The following is a 17,723-nucleotide window of genomic DNA, read 5'->3' on the forward strand; positions in this document are numbered from 1 at the left end:
ATACTTGTACACCACCCCAAACTTCTATCTCTGGGTGCTTTACAACAAAATAAAACAATTTAAACTAGTTAGATTAGTTTAAAGGTTAAAAAGCTTGCGTGAATAAGTGTGTCTTTAGAGACTTTTTTAAAAAGTTGTCCGAGATGGGGAGGCTCTTTTTTCAGCAGGCAGCACATTCCAGAGTCGCAGGGTGGCAACAGGGAAGGCCCATCCCTGTGTAGCCATCAAGCTGGTGGCAACTGCAGACGAACATCTCCGATGCCAATGGACCTCATAGTGGGCGATGGGGCTCATAATGAAGAAGACATTCTCTTAAATACCCTGGGCCTAAGCGGTTTAGGACTTTATAGATTATTTATTTATTTATTGTTAAATTTATATACTACCTTTCATTAAAACAATCCCAAGGCGGTTTACAGCAAAATTTTAAAAAAATATTGTAAAAAAGACACAACTAAAATATTAAGCTAAAAATATAAGACAAATCTGATTAAAAATTTAAAACAAAATCATAAAAGCAATACAGAGTACAAAGAGCAGCAACAGAGACAATCAAATAAAAGCCTGGGTTAAAAGCCACGATTTAACATGCTTTCTAAAAGCTGTGATGGAGACCGAGAAGCGAATAGCCACCGGGAGAGCATTCCAGAGTCTAGGGGCAGCAAAAGAGAAGGCCCTGTCCCGCGTGCACAACAACTGAGTCTCCCTCATTGTCGGCACCCAGAGCAGAGCCCCCTCAGATGACCTCGTCAAGTGGGCAGCAACCCTTGGGAGCAGGAGATCCTTCAAGTATCCCGGGGCCAAAACCATTAAGGGCTTTAAAGGTCAAAACCAGCACCTTGAATTGGACCCCCAAACAAACTGGTAGCCAGTGCAGCTCTTTCAAAAATGGGTGTGATGTGCTCTCACCGGGCAGCTCCAGATAAAACCCTAGCTGCCATATTTTGCACTAGCTGCACTTTCCGGATATTCTTCAAGGGCAGCCCCACGTAGTGCACGTTGTAGTAATCCAGCTGTGACGTGACTAAGGTGTAGGTAACTGTGGCCAGATCTGCCTTCTCAAGAAGAGTATAACCAGGACCTTGTATTTTGCCCAGAAATGTATTGGTAGTCAGTGTCATTCTCTTCATACAGGAGTAATATCGTATCTTTGAGATGACCGAGAGACAAACCAGGCTGCTGCATTCTGCACCAACTAGTTTCTGGACTATGTGCAAAGGCGGCCACACAGAGCGCATTGCAGAAGTCAAGTCTGGAGGTTACCAGCAAATGTACTACTGTTCTGAGGTCTCAAGAAACGGACACAGCTGGTCTATCACCCTAAGCCAGGGCTGCTCAGCTCTGGCCCTCCTGCAGATGTGGACATACAACTCCCATAATCCCTAGTTATTGGCCACTGTGGATGGGGATTATTATTATTAATTATTATTATTTATTCGATTTCTATACCACCCTTCCAAAAATGGCTCAGGGCGGTTTACACAGAGAAACAACAAATAAATAAGATGGACAGATCCCAAAGGGCTCACAATCTAAAAGAAACACAAGATAGACACCAGCACCAGTCACTGGAGGTACTCTGCTGGGGTAGATAGGGCCAGTAACTCTCCCCCTGCTAAATAAAGAGAATCACCACATTAAGAGCTGCCTCTTTGCCAAGCTGGCAGGGGTGGGAGCAAATTATGCAAGTTGTAGTCCAAAAACAGCTGGGGGGCCAAAGTTGAGCAGACCTGCCCTAAGCTGATAGAAAGAACTGCTGTCCACTGCCTCAAGCTCAGATACCAGGGAGAGAAAGGTTTGGGTCCAAAAGCACTTCCAGATGGTACCTGTTTAGTTAATGATCTTAGGTTGTAATCTTATGTTGTATGTCCCATGGAACTGATTCAATAAAATTTTCTTCAAAAGCTTTAGAATGATGAAATGGCAGCATATAATGTGGTTCTAGATATTGTATTACAGGTTCCACACCACATTCCATTGATTACTTGATGTCATTCTCACACAGTATACAAATCTTATTACACACTAGCCAACCCCACACAGAGCATCTGTGCACTCTTTGGGGACGGCTGTTCCCCCCTCACTCTCTCTCCTGCCCCGGTCTCTCTTGCCCTCCCCCGCTTCCGTTCCTCCCCTCCCTCCCCACCACCACCTGCACAGAGCATCTTCAAGCGGGTGGCCAAAAAGGGCCCTGCCATCAACGTTCCTCCTCCCTGGTGGCGAACAGGGAAGCCCCACCGCCCGTTTCCCTTCCACCCCAGCCTCCAACGGGCGCTGCACATTCAGACCCACTCCCCTCCCCCCAAGCCCTCCCTCCCCCCAGCTTCTGCCCCAGTCTCCGGTCCCGACACCTGCCCGCTTCTCTCCCCCCAGGCCACTCCCCCCCCCACTCCCCGCCCATGGTTTCTGCCGCTGTCTCCTGACACCCGCCTCCTCACTGCAGCTGCCCGCCACCGCCTGGGCCCGCCACCCCCCTCCGCGCCTCCTCCTCACAGCAGCCATTGCCAGCCGCTGCTGCCGCCACCTCCGCCCCCCCCCCCCCGCTGCGGCTGGGCCCACCGCCGGCCCCCCAACACGGCCAGGCCCACATCTCCATGCATGGCTGGTGGCTGGCTAAGCGTATTAAATATATAGATTCTGAGAAACTGATTTATAAGTGGCAGTAATGACATTCAATGTATCACACACTCTTGCAAAAAATCAGACCTGAACCAATAGCAACTGATTCTTTACAAGGCAATAGCCTTACCTTCAAATCACGGGAGCTGGTAAACTTCTTCAGCAGTGAAGTCTGGATTAATTCCCATCGGCTCCCAGCAGTCCTGTCACCATTCTTCAGAAAGAAGAAAAAAATTATATTGCAAGATTTAACTGAATTCAACTAAGAAAAATCATCTTCAGCGTCAAAGACAAAAACATACAGAATTAAAATATAATCATTTTTTCTAATTGTGCTGCAATTATGAAAAATAGGAGAGATTTGCTTATATCTAGAAAAGCATTATAGAACTTTCAGAAAAAGTCTCAAAGGGCACTCAATTTTGCTTTTAAATTAAAATGTAGCTTTCTCATAAGGCAAGGAAATATTAAACAGTTCAGCACTCAATTATTTTCTATAGTTTTAGAAAGCCTAGAAAAATTAGCCATACAGCTATTTAACAAAACATACAACAGTGGTTTTCCATACAGCAAGGCAGCATGACCATCTGTCTTTGGAACAACTTAATACAGGTGGCCTCGTTACCCACGGTCAGGCAATGGAGACCTGATCTCACTATACACAGTTTTTAAAGGGTTAAAATTCACCTATCTGCAGTTCCTAGGTGGCCAGAAGTGACCTCACCAATGCCCCCCAAAACCTCCATTCCTCTGCCCGATTTTCCTGCAGGAGTCATGGGATTTTTTTTTTAAGAAAGAGTCACAAAATGGCTATGTTAAACATGTTTAGCAAACATAGCCATTTTGTGACTCTTTCTTTTTAAAAAAATCCCGTGACTTTTTGCAGGAAAATCGGGCGGTGGAGTGTAGGTTTTGGAAGGCATTGCTGGACAGCTGGAGACCTGCAGAGCATGGCACAGTATGTTATTTCTCCATTTTTTGCCTTTTTATTGCTTTTTATGACCTCCAGGAACCTAATCTCCCAATTGCCACTGACTTAAGGTCTCATTATCCAAGGTATTTTGTGGGAAAGTAACCCCTGCGGATAATGAGGGTCACCTGTACCACTACTAAGCACTGGTATCATGTTTTTTAAATGTGTGAAATGCTTCACATGTATTATCTTCATGTAATTTTTACAACAACCCTATGGGGATAGTATTACTATCCCCATACTGATACTGGGGGCAGGGGGCTGAGGCCTAAATCCACTTAGGAGCTCATGGAAGTGATGAAATTCAAATTTGCAGTTCAGTGTCTTAGCCACTATGCTATACTGGCTCTCAACTTCATTCAACAGCAGAGTTTGTATCACCTAATAAATGCTGAACCTGCTAATTGGTTCAGGACTAACAGAAAAGTACCACCTTTTCAAATGATGAATAATTAACATGGAATTCATTATATATCACCGCATTATTATCACTATTAACAAGACACTGATGTAACTAACTCAAATGGTTTTTAAAAGTGGATTAGGCAAATTCAGAGGATAATCTATCAACAATTATTAGCCATGAAATCTGTGTAACCACCATATTAGGCAGGCAATAGGAGGCAATAAAGACCAGACTAAATGCAACAGAAATACAGGAATGCATCTCTGTCTCTAATTTTCTTAAATAGTGTCTGCATGTGGGAGACTTTCAGTGGGGAAAAAGTACAAAGGTAAAGCATTAAGCCCCCACACCCCCTTTCATGGTCCTGTACCAGATCAGCCCCTCTCATCAGACAGCTGACATCTGAAAAAATGTAAAGGAACAAAGCTGCAGTCACACATCCAGTGTAACAGGAATTCTCAGATGTTGTTGACTAAAACTGCCAGAATCCCCAGTCAAAGGCCACTGCAGCTGCGAATGCTGGGAGTTGTAATAAACAACATCCTGGAATCCCTGTTAGAGGGAACACTGCACACACCTCTGCCATAATATGTAGTTTGATCCTAGCTGAATTATCTGATGCTGGAGACAGGCAGGGGAACTTCTTTGCCTTCATGCCCTGGCATCTGGCTGGCCACTGTAGGAAACAGAATGATGGACTACGCAAATTTTGGTCTAACCGAGAAAACTAGTTCTAGTTTTTAAATCTTCCATGAAGTTGTCTCTAGTTACACTGTGAACTAGTCCTTTACACACAATGCAATAAACTGCTCCAATATCCTGCCCTAGGATAAGTAGAGCTATACATCTAAATAAAAAGGGAGAAAAAGTGTTTAGTTAGACTAATAATTTCACTTCAAATCCTACTATAGGCCCAAGTCGATGGTGAACTGCTTTTAATATTAGGTGCTTTTAGTATTCAGCTCAAGGTAGAATTTGCCGCCTGAAGATGCAAGTTTGGGCAGGGTATAAATTTGATAAATAAATAAATAAATACATTGTTTGCAGCTTTGCTGAGGTAAAATAATTTGAAACCATGGATTTTTAAGATAGCATGGAAATGAAGCAGTAGCCTTCTCAATGCAAGCCACCATAGTCAAAGGTAAGGTCAATTTATGGTAACTTCATATTCAAGAAGTATTACAAATGCTTGACCTGGACTAAGCAATCACCTTGACAGAGCAGGCAAGAAATTCAGGTCACACATTCTTCTGTGCCAGGGCACCAGATTGACAGCTAGCTATGAAGTGTGCAAAGTTAAACTAATCTTCTGATAAACAAAATCAGTTACAAATGATTTTTTCACATTCAAGAGCCTGACACTTACAAACAAGCATTTGCCTCACCTCATCTTCTACAGGATATAAATTTTGTTCTGAACAAGGCATTTTAACATGTTTATTATCCCACAAATCCTTATAATGTGTTGGAAAAGGTTTAGGCACTTCTCCTTCCTTCAGAAGATCCACCTGCAACAGAGAAAATAAGGAGTGCTGTGTTGTGCACTTACTATACTTTAACTTGAGGACAAATAAACAAATTATCTCTGGCCTTAGATCCTTGTCTGCAAGTTTAATACCTTTTAAACCCAAACACACATGTAATATCACACATGTAATATCAGTGCCTCAGTCTGTGCTGTCTGTGAGGTTTTACAGCACACTGAAACAACATCTTGGATACAACTTAATAAAATTTAGTCCCAACTTAGGCTACAAGAGCAGGCAGTTACACATGGGAGTTCAAAATGGTGCAGATTCTTCACCATACTGTATGCAGAGTTAAACCCCAGGGCAGGTGTTCTCAAGTGCTATTTCCTAGCCCTTCTCTCCATATCACTTTCTACCTGATCAGGATCCATAGAATATTGTGTAATATGGAAGTTAAACCTCTGGAAGAGGGAAGAAACCAAGGTGATTAGAAGGCAGGGGGGGAAATCTACTTTCTTTATTTATACAATACCTTTCAAGCCAAGGCCCCTCAAAGTGATTTACATAAAACAAAATAATCAGGAGGAGGAGGAGCAGGAGAGAGAAGGGATACTGAAACAATATGAAGCTCCTAACATCAAAGGTAGTGTAAAAAAGAGAGAGGAGTCGAGGGGGCGGGGGAGAGCAGCATGTACAGGAGAACATCTGTACTCATGGGGGTCCCGTTCTCTGCTGCTATACGGAAACCACAGATATGGAGGCACTGGGGCAATGGGATTGAGGGTGTTAGGTTCCCGGAGATGAGGGAAATGTTCCAAAAAAGCAGGAAATGGCCTACCATGATCCACGGGTCCCCAGCAACACCCCCAATAGCAAAAGATTGGCCAAAAATTATGTTGCCCCATGGAGGGTGGGTGTTGTCTTCAAGAGGAGCCATTTTGAGGCTCCTGATCGCAAAATGGCAGCTGAACATGACCTCTGAGATCATTTAAGGCCACCCCCTAACCCACCAATACATGAAAATTAACCCCTTGGTTGCCTCCCCACACACGTATACCAAGGTCAAGTGCCAACTCCCCGACTGGGGATATGCAAAATATGGAGTCCGCGATTAAGGAAGTTCTCTTGTACTATTAATACAAGCTTTGCCTCTATTTAAAAGCTTAGACATTTTACATTATTGTCACTTTTGTTGGCACCTAAATATTATAATATGAATTCTGAAATGTTAAATAAAGTGAGTTTTTTTAATATATGGTTTCATTTTGAGTTCTCTAACATTCTGGAGTACAGCTGAAAATAGGAATGTTACTAAGATCTGTATACTACTTTCAAGTTCTCAGACCTTGTACTCAAAACAGCTTAAGAATCACTGCTCTAAGGAATTAACATACTGCACACAAACATATGTATGATAGTCACAATCTCTCCCCCACATTTTGTTTTCTTTTTAAAGGAAAAAAAAGAAAACATTGCAAAGCAGACAGCTGATTCCAGCTGAGTGAGAGGAAAGAAGTGCTTCATCCTTTTTTGAAGACACACACACATGTGAAACCCAAAAGGAGAAAAAGCTGATTAAGGTGACTTTATTCTTCTCACAAAGGTTTGCACTTGAAACTGCGCCAGTCGGGGGAGCCACTGGGGAGATGATCTGAAGTGGAGAAACGGTGAATGGGAAAGTGCTAAGTACCCCTGCTTCTGTGATCCCAATCATCTCCTGATTTTCTTTAAACACACAAATACAAAAAATTGTGCCAGGGTTCCAGTACATGTATTTGTATATAATAGGGATGAGCCCGAAGCATTTCTCTGGAGAGGCACCGAAACGCATCAGCTCCCTGGCGCCAAAACATTTTGGTGCAGGGTTCTCTTAAGAGGAGGCGGGCAGCTCCTACCTGCCCCCCCTTCAAGCCTCCGCCAGCCCGCCATGACACTCTTGCTACAGAAAGACTTCCGTGCAAGCGGCAGCTTGTGCCGCTTGCCCCTCTAAAATGCCACAGCGCAGAGATGCATCCCTGGCATTCTCCGTGCGGTATCGGCACGTAAATGGTGTTGGCGCATGCACCAATGTCATTTGCAGGGCGGCCAGTAACAACATGCTGGCCCTACAAATGGCGCCGACACCATTTACATGCCGATGCCACATGAGGGATGCTGGGTACACATCACATTGCTGCAGCGTGGCATTTTAGAGGGGCAAGCGGCACATGCAGCCGTTTCCACCAAAGTCTTTCTGTAGCAACAGCACCACAGCAGGGGCTTGTAGGACCTGCCCGCCTCCTCTTAAGGGAACCCCTCACTGCCCTTGGATGTGCACCAAAGCAATTCGATGCACATCCCTAGTATATAACATGTAGCTGGCCTCTAAACCAGGGATAGGCAACCTTGGCACTCCAGCTATCATGCTATGTGGCTGGCATGATGGAAGCTGTAGTTCAACAGCTGGAAAGCCAAGCTTGCCTACCTCTGTTCTAGATGTTACTCTTCTAAATTCTAAGGCCTGTATATCAAAGCAATAAACTATTCTCAGTGTGTAGTGAGGTTCAAAGATCTCCAAAACATGCTGAAGCTACAAGATTAAACAAGATGAGAATAATATCAGTTTGGTCTCAATTTATACAGAAAGGTTTAGTTTTTCATATGATAAAGTAACCTGGCATTCGTACTCTGATTGTCACTGTATGATTGGCCGATGGTCTCAGATGAGGAAGACGAGTCCCACACATTGGCATTCTCCTCATCTCTTCAATAGGCGTCCCAAACCATTTTTTATTAGTTGGAAGTTGAGGAGGGGTATGTTTAGGAATCTTCCTTCCTGGTCGATGAGGCTTTAATTCACTTTGTTCAGTCCTGCCATTAAAAATTAACAAAAAATTAATACCTCAAACATATCTTTTTGATTGGCTAGAGAGATTTTCTGGGGTACATAAATACAGATGGTCCTCATTATTCATGGTTTTGATACTCGCAGTATCATGTATCTGCGTTCGGGCAACATATACCCAGCCTCATTATCCATGGTACACAGCTTCACATATCCACAGTTTTCAGCAGTGCAGTTCTGCCCTTACATGGTTGTGCTCTTGCTACAAATGCTCATGGATTGTGAGAGGAGATTGTAGGAGGACAGTAGAGTGCTTTTGTCTACATGTTTTGAGTTTTTTGTGCTTCTAGAGGGCCACCTGTACAATCTTTCTAAATTTATTTGTAACATTCAAAAGCAGTACTACAATCTGCCAGCATCATATAAACAAGTACTCTGCTATTTTAACTTGCTAACAAATCCTTCCCCCCCCCTCCCAATTCTATATGGTAGAACAGGTGCACTGAATATATTATTCTCAGAGATAGTTCAATTTCCCACCTCTATAAACATCTTTCTTAGAAGAAACCACCTAATATCTGCTTTGCAGCATATATGTGTGCTTACGGCTAATTCAAGCAATCCTGCATCATTTGGTAAAATATCATTTTATATCACATAGTACAACTCACAGCTCTCTCTCTCTCTCTCTCTGTGAGTGAAAAATTTCTCCTGAGAAAGGTATTGTGTTTGAGGTGAAGTCAAATGATACAAAATTTATGTTCATTGTTTGATGTTGCAAAGAAACTAGTATGGACTAAGGGACAAGGGAAAACTTTACTGTGCCCAGTTAATAAAGTCAAGCAAGCTCAGTTACTCTTGGAGATGATACACAGGACAATATGGTCTCTTATTTATGTAGGCCCTCAGCTGCCTTTTAAAAGCATTCCTAATGACCAGTCCCTTGCCCTCGACTTTCAAGATGAGACTAGATATGTAAATCAATAAACACAGTCCTCTGATCAAACTGTTTATTTTGTAGTGAAATGTTTCCTTTACACAGGAAAAGTTGTACCATCTGATTTGCCAAAATACACCAATAGAGCAACACTCCATCTTTATCAATGATTTTGCTACTTAGTTTACTAAACACATTTTAAGGCCACAGTGAACTAGTTATATCTTTTTACATCAGACATGCCTGCCACAGCTCTCAAGCGTGCTAACGATATAGACAAGCGCAATGTACTGGTCCACATGTTGAGCAGCTTAACGCAGGCACTGCCACTCACAATCAAGCTACATTTTCCAATCTAAGTAGTGCTTCTGGAGTGTGGGTGTGGTACTTTAAGTATTTGCACTCCTGTGCAAAAGTGCAGGACTGCCAGCACTTCACTAGGAGTCTGCAGCAGCACAGGCAGATTGGCACTGTCCATTAAGCTGTGCAGCATGTGAATCATTAATTGCAATGTAGATGGAGCATAATGGCATGGAAAGAAGAAGAAGAAGAAGAACAAAAACTTACTGCCTTTTCTCCTCTGTCCTGGGAATCCTCATGAAGTGGGCAGTAATTTTAGAGTCCTTCCTCCCACAGTGTTTGACACCTTTGCATTCTGATGCTACTATTGATGACTCAGTGTGTTTTTCACTCTCATTGGCTGGATTATCCATCCCTTCTAAGTGGAGGCTAAATCGAGCACCTTCCCCTCTCCGGGAAGCAAACTGTGACTTTCTTGACTCCAAGTCAGCATCTGCCCTTCGAAACCGTGAGGATTTATTTGTTGCTTTTAACACATCAATGTCTCCTTGGTCCTCAAGAAGCGGACTGGTTTCTTCATCAGCCTCTGAGCCTTGACAACTATTTTTGGAGTTATCTACATCCATTGGTGATTCAGGTTCACTCTCTCTTTCAAAAGAAGGCGACTCTCCAAAGCATCCGTGCTCTCTGTTTTGAGAACCATAGAAATCAGATGAACAAGCATCACAGCCTGCGTCTGAAAGTGGACTCTCTGGCACCACATTCACTTCATCTGGCTCAGCAGTCACACAGATTACTTGCTCAGAGTTATAGTTCTTAAATGGTTGTGGATTTCGCGAAATCACTTGCTTTTCCATATCACTGTCTTTCGAGAGCTGCTTTATATTTACCACCTTCACAGGACTGCCCGATGAAAGCTTCCTATGAGTACAGTATTCCTGATTTTCATTGCATCCCTGATGAGCCTGACTGCCAGCTTTGTGCATCTGATTAGCATTAGTGTTCTTTGACTGGTCTCCAGCTTGGACTCCTTTCACAGACTCTGCTTCCAAATGCTGATCCCTACACAACCCTTCAGTTTCCCAGGTATGCAGGGCACCTGTCTGAGGCAAGGCTACATGCTTGGTGTTCATTTCAACACATAGTCTTGAACAGCCCTGCTGAAGAACATCCTCAACCTTTTTCGCATCATGTTCAAACACATGCTCTTTTTTAAGAGATGTCATTTTGGTTTCAGCTTCTGCGTTACTAGTTTTGTTTTGCAAGCTGTGAAAGAAAAATACAACACATGCAAATGAAAGTCTGCTCCATAAACAAGGCTGGAAGTAAAGTCCATCTTCCTCAAATCAATTCATAGATCAAACTATTTTAGAGTTTCAAACTTGATTTGCAGCATTCTTTTCATTTTAAATTTTCCACACTGTGATTTTCACCACTAATTCAAAGTATCTTCTATTATCAAATTATTGCTGTTTAAAGATACTTCAAGGTCACAGTCTCCTATTCTTTTCTTTAATAAACACAAAATGCTCCTTTTCTGAATGGTAAAGACTATCCCAGTATCTAGCAGGTTTATATATAGTGCTATTGACAAAATAATTGTTAGTCACTGTCCTGGGTCTCGGGATGAAGGGTGGTATAGAAATGTAAATAATGAACAAAAAAATTCTATAATCACTTGAAATAAGTTGGACATGTGTCTGAGTAGGTTTTTAGAACTCAATTTTAAGAACATAAAAGTTTCACAAAAACAAATGCTTCCAGTTTCACAAGATCTTTACAGCCTTGTGTGATCTGGCAGTGATGACACAAGTATGGCATACTTATTTTATTTATTTATTCAATTTCCATACCAACGTTCCAAAAATGGCTCATGGCCATTTTACACAGAGAAATAATAAATAAGTAAGATAAATAAGATGGATTCCTGTTCCCAAAGGGTCCACAGTCTAAAAAGAAACATAAGATAGACAGCAGCAACAGTCAAAGAAAGTACTGTGCTAGGGGTGGATAGGACCAGTTACTCTCCCCCTGCTAAATAAAGAGAATCACAACATTAAAAGGTGCCTCTTTGCCAAGTTAACAGGGGTTAGGGTCTCTGCTTTAGCAACAAACTTTGTCTCCACAAAACAGAACCAATCCTTCTAAATGTGGAAGAACATTTTATTTTCATAGACCCTTAAACTCAAATTGAACATTATATAATATTTATAATAATTATAAATATTTAATATTACATAGTGCTTTGGGGCATTCAAAACACTTCAGAAACCATAAGGCAGGTTCAGTATTATATCCCCATGCGAGAGGAGAGGAATATGCCAAGAGTGAAAATAGCATCTTACCTAAAGCTACTAAATGAGTTAATGGTTGATACGAGATTTAAAAACTGACAATTCCAAGTCATACACGTAACTATTATGTTACATTAGCTTTCAATACTCCCAAATAGGGATGTACATGGAACTCGTTCAAAAGCGGCTGGTTCCGCTGGTGGGGGTGTGCTGCTTTAAGAGCAGGGGAGGGTGCATTTACTCCTCCCTCCATTCTTCCCCCGCTGGCATTCCTTTTCCCCCAAAGTTAAACGGGACACAGTGTACCTCCCAACCGCCCCATTGCCCCTGTTGACCAGATACAACCAGAAATATCTGACGTGCCTGCACGCGCTGGCATGGGTGCGCGTACATCATGCGTGCACATCACATGCCCGTGCTGGTGTACGCAGGTGCATCGGATGTTTCTGGTCGTCCGGTCAACAGGGTGGCAGGGAGGTATGCTGCCGCCCTAATTAACTTGAGGGGGGGAAGGAGCACCAGCGGGGAAGAGTGGAGGGAGGGGTGAGTGCACCCTCCCACACACTTAAAGCAGCACATACACCCGTCATTGAACCACCCCTGCCTGCTTCCGTGCACATCCCTACTCCCAAACAGATCAGTTCTCATTAATTCCCTACAACTACAATTAATACAGATCACACAGAGAGCATCATAACTAGGATTGTAGTTGGCTATGGGCTTCCCATTGAGACATTCAGTACTGTAAGAAATAATTTTAAGTGATATGTCCCATTTCAAAAGTTTTGTATTCTGTTTTTACCTCTTTGATTCTACTGTTTTGGGTCCTTTATTCTCCATCCAAGAGGTAATCCTCCTTTGTTTGTAGACTGGGGAAAAAAAATCATAATACATGTTATTGCTATAGGAAACTTTCAGGGGACAATGTCAAAATCACACACAATATTCAGTTTCTAACACATTTTACAGATGCACTCCCTGCAGACTACAGACTTGCTCTATGTTGCTTTAGTTAAGGGATAGTTCAGGCAAACCTAGGACTGCTACAAAGTATACGTTCAATAGGAAGCCAAAGTCTGCAGTCAATCACAGCATCCTGCTGAGCATATTGTACCATGGCAGTTGGAATCTATGGGAATCTCTGATGCACACTATGCTCCCCACACAACATGGTGGTGGGTACTCCTGGTGCAACCAGTGCCAGGCAGCAGTTGCTGTTTCCGGCCTGGGAGTGGGGGGGGGGCACAGAACCTGTAGCTGTCTGGGGACACCTGGGGACTGTAGTTGCTCTCAGCATTTTCCCCATGAAGAAAGTGCTGGGAAGAACTACAGCCCCACCCCATGCCTTTCCTGACCTCACCTGTGCAGCTATCAGTTCCAGTACAAAGCCCCATCCCACCTCCGCTGTAAAAAGCAGCTACTGCCTGACAGTCACATTCACATCTATGTGGCATGAGGGGGAGGGGGTGGTTCTGAGCAGATTTCAGAGATTCTGGCACATTTCAGCTGCACAGACCTAGTAACACATGATACAGTATTTAAGCAATCAGCACCACCAGAGTTATTTGATCAAAAGTATGTGTTTCTTAAAAAGGTAATTTCTTGGCTCATCTCATCTCTAAACTCAGGATAGTACACAGTAAAGTTGAGCAAATCCAGAACCCAAATGTTATTTTCAAGTTATTACTACACAAAAAGTTACCTTCTTTAATTCAAATAATATAATCACATTTTGTAATCAGCAACCACAATGACAAGGGAAGTTGAGTCGGAAGAGATGATTTAATAACAGAAAGGTTCGAGGCTGCAACCCAAAGCACAGTCACTTGAGTGTAAGTCCCATTGAAATGAGAGAAATTTAATTCTAAGTGTTAATCTCATTTTGTAATACAGATTTGCCTCTCCCAAGAATAAAGAATGCATATATTTCCAAAATCTTCAATATTTATTTCTGATAAAATACTCTTGCCTATGAATACCATAATAAATGTGAGTATTCAAAGTGTCTCAAAAGACTATTGCTTTTGCTACTGTAAACCAACATGGCTATCTTTCCTACATGAAGCAAATTTATAATTTTAACTAATGGGTATTATCAACTCACTTTCTACTGTACTAGAAAGTTCTTGCAACTCTTTCATCAGTGTTCATTGATCAAATAATATTTTTCATTTTCTGTTAAGAATTAAACCTTACTAAATATACTTACATTATCCTAAGTAAACCACTTTGAGAACTTTTGTTGAAAAGCAGTACAATGGTCCCTCTACTTACGAAATTAATCCGTTCCGAATGCACATTTGTAAGTCGAAAAATTCGTAAGTCGAAAAGCGGTTTCCCATAGGAATGCATTGGGAATGGATTAATGCGTTCCGGAGCCTAGAAAAAAGACCCAGACCCCCAGTAAGGCTTGCAAACTGCACAGGAACATTTCTTTTCAAGAATAAACAGGCAGTAAACAGGCAGGCAAGTCAAGGAAACCGCATGTAAAATTTGTAAGTCGAGGAAACTCCATCTAAAAATTTGTAAGTCGAGGAAACCCCATCTAAAAATTTTTAAGTCGAAAAAACCACATCTAAAACCGGATCTAAAACTGCCGTTTGTAACTCGAAAAATACTTATGTCGAGTAGTTTGTAAGTCGAGGGACCACTGTATATAAATATTCATAGTTGTAGCCTATACTTGATCTTAACCAAAAGGGCCAAGAAGCATTATATGTCGCCTTTATAGACTTTAAGAGTGCCTTTGACTCAATATCCAGGGATGCTCTCTGGGAGAAACTCGCAAACTCTTCTATTGATAAAGAGATTGCTAAGTCTAATATATAAACTCTATGAGAACACGAGTCTGCGAGTAAAATGTGACCATAATGGCCAATTATCCAGAGAGATCCCTGTAGGAAGCGGGGTCCGGCAGGGATGCATATTAGCACCACTCTTCAATTTCTACGTAAACGGCCTAATCACCCGCCTACAGCAAGTTGAAACTCACGCGCCAAAGATAGGGGATAGGTGTTTACCTATCCTCATGTATGCAGATGACACGGCCTTATTGTCACAGACCAGAGTCGGCCTAAAAAGAGCGCTAGAATGCTCTTCTGCTCTGCAAAGAGGAATTTTTGGAAATTAATTATACCAAAACCAAAATTGTGAGATTTGCAAAGAAGCAACGGATCTTTAGATAGTCTATAGGTGGCGCTAGAGTAGAGCAGGTGAAGTCTTACAGATACCTGGGGATGGTGTTTCAGTTCAATTGGGGTACTTCTATGCACATCAGTGCCTTTAAAATGAATGCCACCCGATCTTCTAGGGCAATTAGGAGATTTTTCTGGGCACAAGGTGGTGGCTACATTCCGGCAGCAAATAAAGCCTTTCAGGCCAAAGTGATACCTCAGCTGCTATATGGGGTTCAGGTTAAACCGTTAAAAGATCTACAAGTTTTAGAAAAAGTCCAATCGGGCTTTCTGAAATCACTGTTGGGGATACCAAAATGCGTCCCGAACTCCTTAATACGGCTGGAGACTGGGCTTTTGAAATTGGAGAGTAGGGCCAGGCTGCTTATCATCCTGTATTGGATCAAGACTTATCTATACTCGGTAGGACTTATACCTAACCTTCTTGCCACTACCCCACAACCCCGTTGGTGTAAGGCAGTTGAGGAGAGACTCCGGAAGATGGGCTTCTGCCCAGCACAATTGTTAGAGTATGGCGAGTCAACGGCAAGACACCTAGTTAAACAAAGGCTCAGGGACATAAACTTTCAGGAGGAAAGGGCCTCTATAAATAGGCCTCCACAATTGCTAAGGCCTAAGAAAGATTGGGCCACAGCCTCTTATTTTTACACAATCTATTCACCAAAACTTTGCTGGGTGTTTTCAAGAGCTCACCTGAATGCCCTACCCTCAGCGATGTTATCAGGAAAATTTGAGAGAAAACCCTATGATGAGAGACTATGCCCTTGTGGATCTGCTCCCAAAACATTGAAGCATTCACTGTTACATTGCCCACTTTATATCGCTGAAAGAGATTTATTTTTATCCCAGTACCTGAAAGGTCTCAAAAGCCACTCGGAGGAGACGATTCTTACATGTTTATTAGAAGATAGGGACCCAACAATATCTTTGGTGGTTGCCAAATATAACAGAATTTGGCAACCACTTTTTTTGACCAAATTTTGACCAAATTAAGAGAGGCTAAAGCACAGCAATCAGCTACTGCCAAAGGTTCTTGATTTTATGTATGTGATAAAATTTTAGTTTGTGTTTCCTTTTTTCTCTTTTTACTGAGTATATTCTGTTTCTGTTGCTGTTTGATCTAAGATCGTAAATAAACAACTAACTTAGTTGTAGTCATATATATATAGTTCTGACCAGTGTTCCCTCTAACATGGATTCTCAGATGTTATTGACTACAACTCTCATAATCCCCAAGCAAAGGCTACTGCAGTGCAATGCAACTGTAGTTCTGCAAAAGCCCAAGCAAATTCAGGACAGTTTTTGCTCCAAATACTTCTAAGAATTATAGAATGCAACTCTGCTTATTGTTAATCGCTAGTCAGATATTGCCAGTTGAATGAATATTATTTGACCAGTCATATACTGTCAAATTCTCCATGAAGCGAAGAATGCTCTTGTGCAGTTTCCTTTTAATTGTATAATTGTCCTGCAAGATAGGATTAACAACTTCTGATACCACTAATATGGAGCTACAATTCCATAAAGCTGTCACATCACAAAGGTAAAAGAATAACTTCCAGTTTCTACAGGCCAACAACAACAACAAAGTCAGAACTTGTTTTCAATTCCACTGATTGCACTAATTTCAAATAAAAGGAAAATTTTGTTTGAAACATATTTACATCCTGTCCCTCCAGTACAATACTGTTTGGAGCAGCTCATAACAGCAAAACAATAAACACAGTACCTCTATATATCTCTATATATAATTCTCCTAAATGTACCCGTCACTAATCCCATGTGTGGCAGCTCTCGCGAGAGTTTGTGAGCAGCTACCTGGGGGACAGCAACAGGGAGAAAATGGCAGCAGCCCAGCCCGGCCGGTGGGGAGGGAGGGCTCCCACAGCCCAGCCCAGCCCGGCCGGCCAGGAAGGAGGGTTCCCGCAGCCGAGCCTGGACTGGGGGTGAAGGCTTGGGGAAGGACAGAGAACGGACTGGGGCTGAAGTGGGGGAAGGAGAACGGAATGGGGCTGAAGTGGGAAACATGACAGGGAGAACAAGGGGCACAGATGGTCTGCACTGAATCAGCTAGTAAATAATTAAAACAGATCCAATTAAAAATTAAAAACCCACCAGAAGACTCTCTGAACAAGTGCTAAGTGTTGTTTTTTTTAACCCTAAGGGGAGGAGCATGGCAAAGGTCTTCTTGGAGGGAGTTCTACAGTGGAGGGGCCACAACCAATGAGGACCTGTCTCTTGTCCCTGCCAACCATTCTCAGTCAGTGGCAGGGCCACGAGCAAGGCACGAGATGATGAGCGAAGGTTTCTGACAGCCTTGTATGGGAAAATGTAATCCAAAAGATATCCCAGCCCCAAGTCATATAGGGGTATTAAACCAATTCTAGCAATTACCCTAGAATATGCCCTTTTAGAGCTAAATCCTATGCATGTTTACCCTTACTTATATGAGTACTTGACTCATCCTCTTGTTTCCAAATAGCTTAAGATTGCAGCATAAAATCCAGTAGAGACTATCTACACAGTAAATGGCTTGAAAGGATGGCTATTGGCTAAGAGACAGTTCCAGTGATCTTACTCCAGATTTGGTGTGTGTTTTTCCTCATACAGCTGACATCACAATAACAAAACTGCATAGAGAGATGCCCCACATCCCAAGCCAGGCAAGTCAAGGCAAGCAGACAACTAAGAGTGCTATTTAGGGAGG

The 17,723-nt window shown here is 42.4% G+C and overlaps 1 protein-coding gene across 2 annotated transcripts in view; it reads right to left on the reverse strand.

Annotated features, from left to right (window-relative positions):
* Positions 1–17,723, reverse strand: part of PARG (poly(ADP-ribose) glycohydrolase) — a 137,222-nt gene that overhangs the window by 118,865 nt on the left and 634 nt on the right. For both annotated transcript variants that reach the window (XM_053310873.1, XM_053310872.1), the window contains exons 2-6: positions 12,625–12,691; positions 9,796–10,794; positions 8,134–8,317; positions 5,384–5,506; positions 2,750–2,833 (exon numbers count right to left, since the gene is read on the reverse strand). In XM_053310873.1, the coding sequence (XP_053166848.1) occupies positions 2,750–2,833; positions 5,384–5,506; positions 8,134–8,317; positions 9,796–10,794; positions 12,625–12,691 (1,457 nt within the window). The remainder of the gene's footprint in view (positions 1–2,749; positions 2,834–5,383; positions 5,507–8,133; positions 8,318–9,795; positions 10,795–12,624; positions 12,692–17,723) is intronic.

This window comes from Hemicordylus capensis, chromosome 3, assembly GCF_027244095.1.
Source record: "Hemicordylus capensis ecotype Gifberg chromosome 3, rHemCap1.1.pri, whole genome shotgun sequence".
NCBI lineage: Eukaryota > Metazoa > Chordata > Lepidosauria > Squamata > Cordylidae > Hemicordylus > Hemicordylus capensis.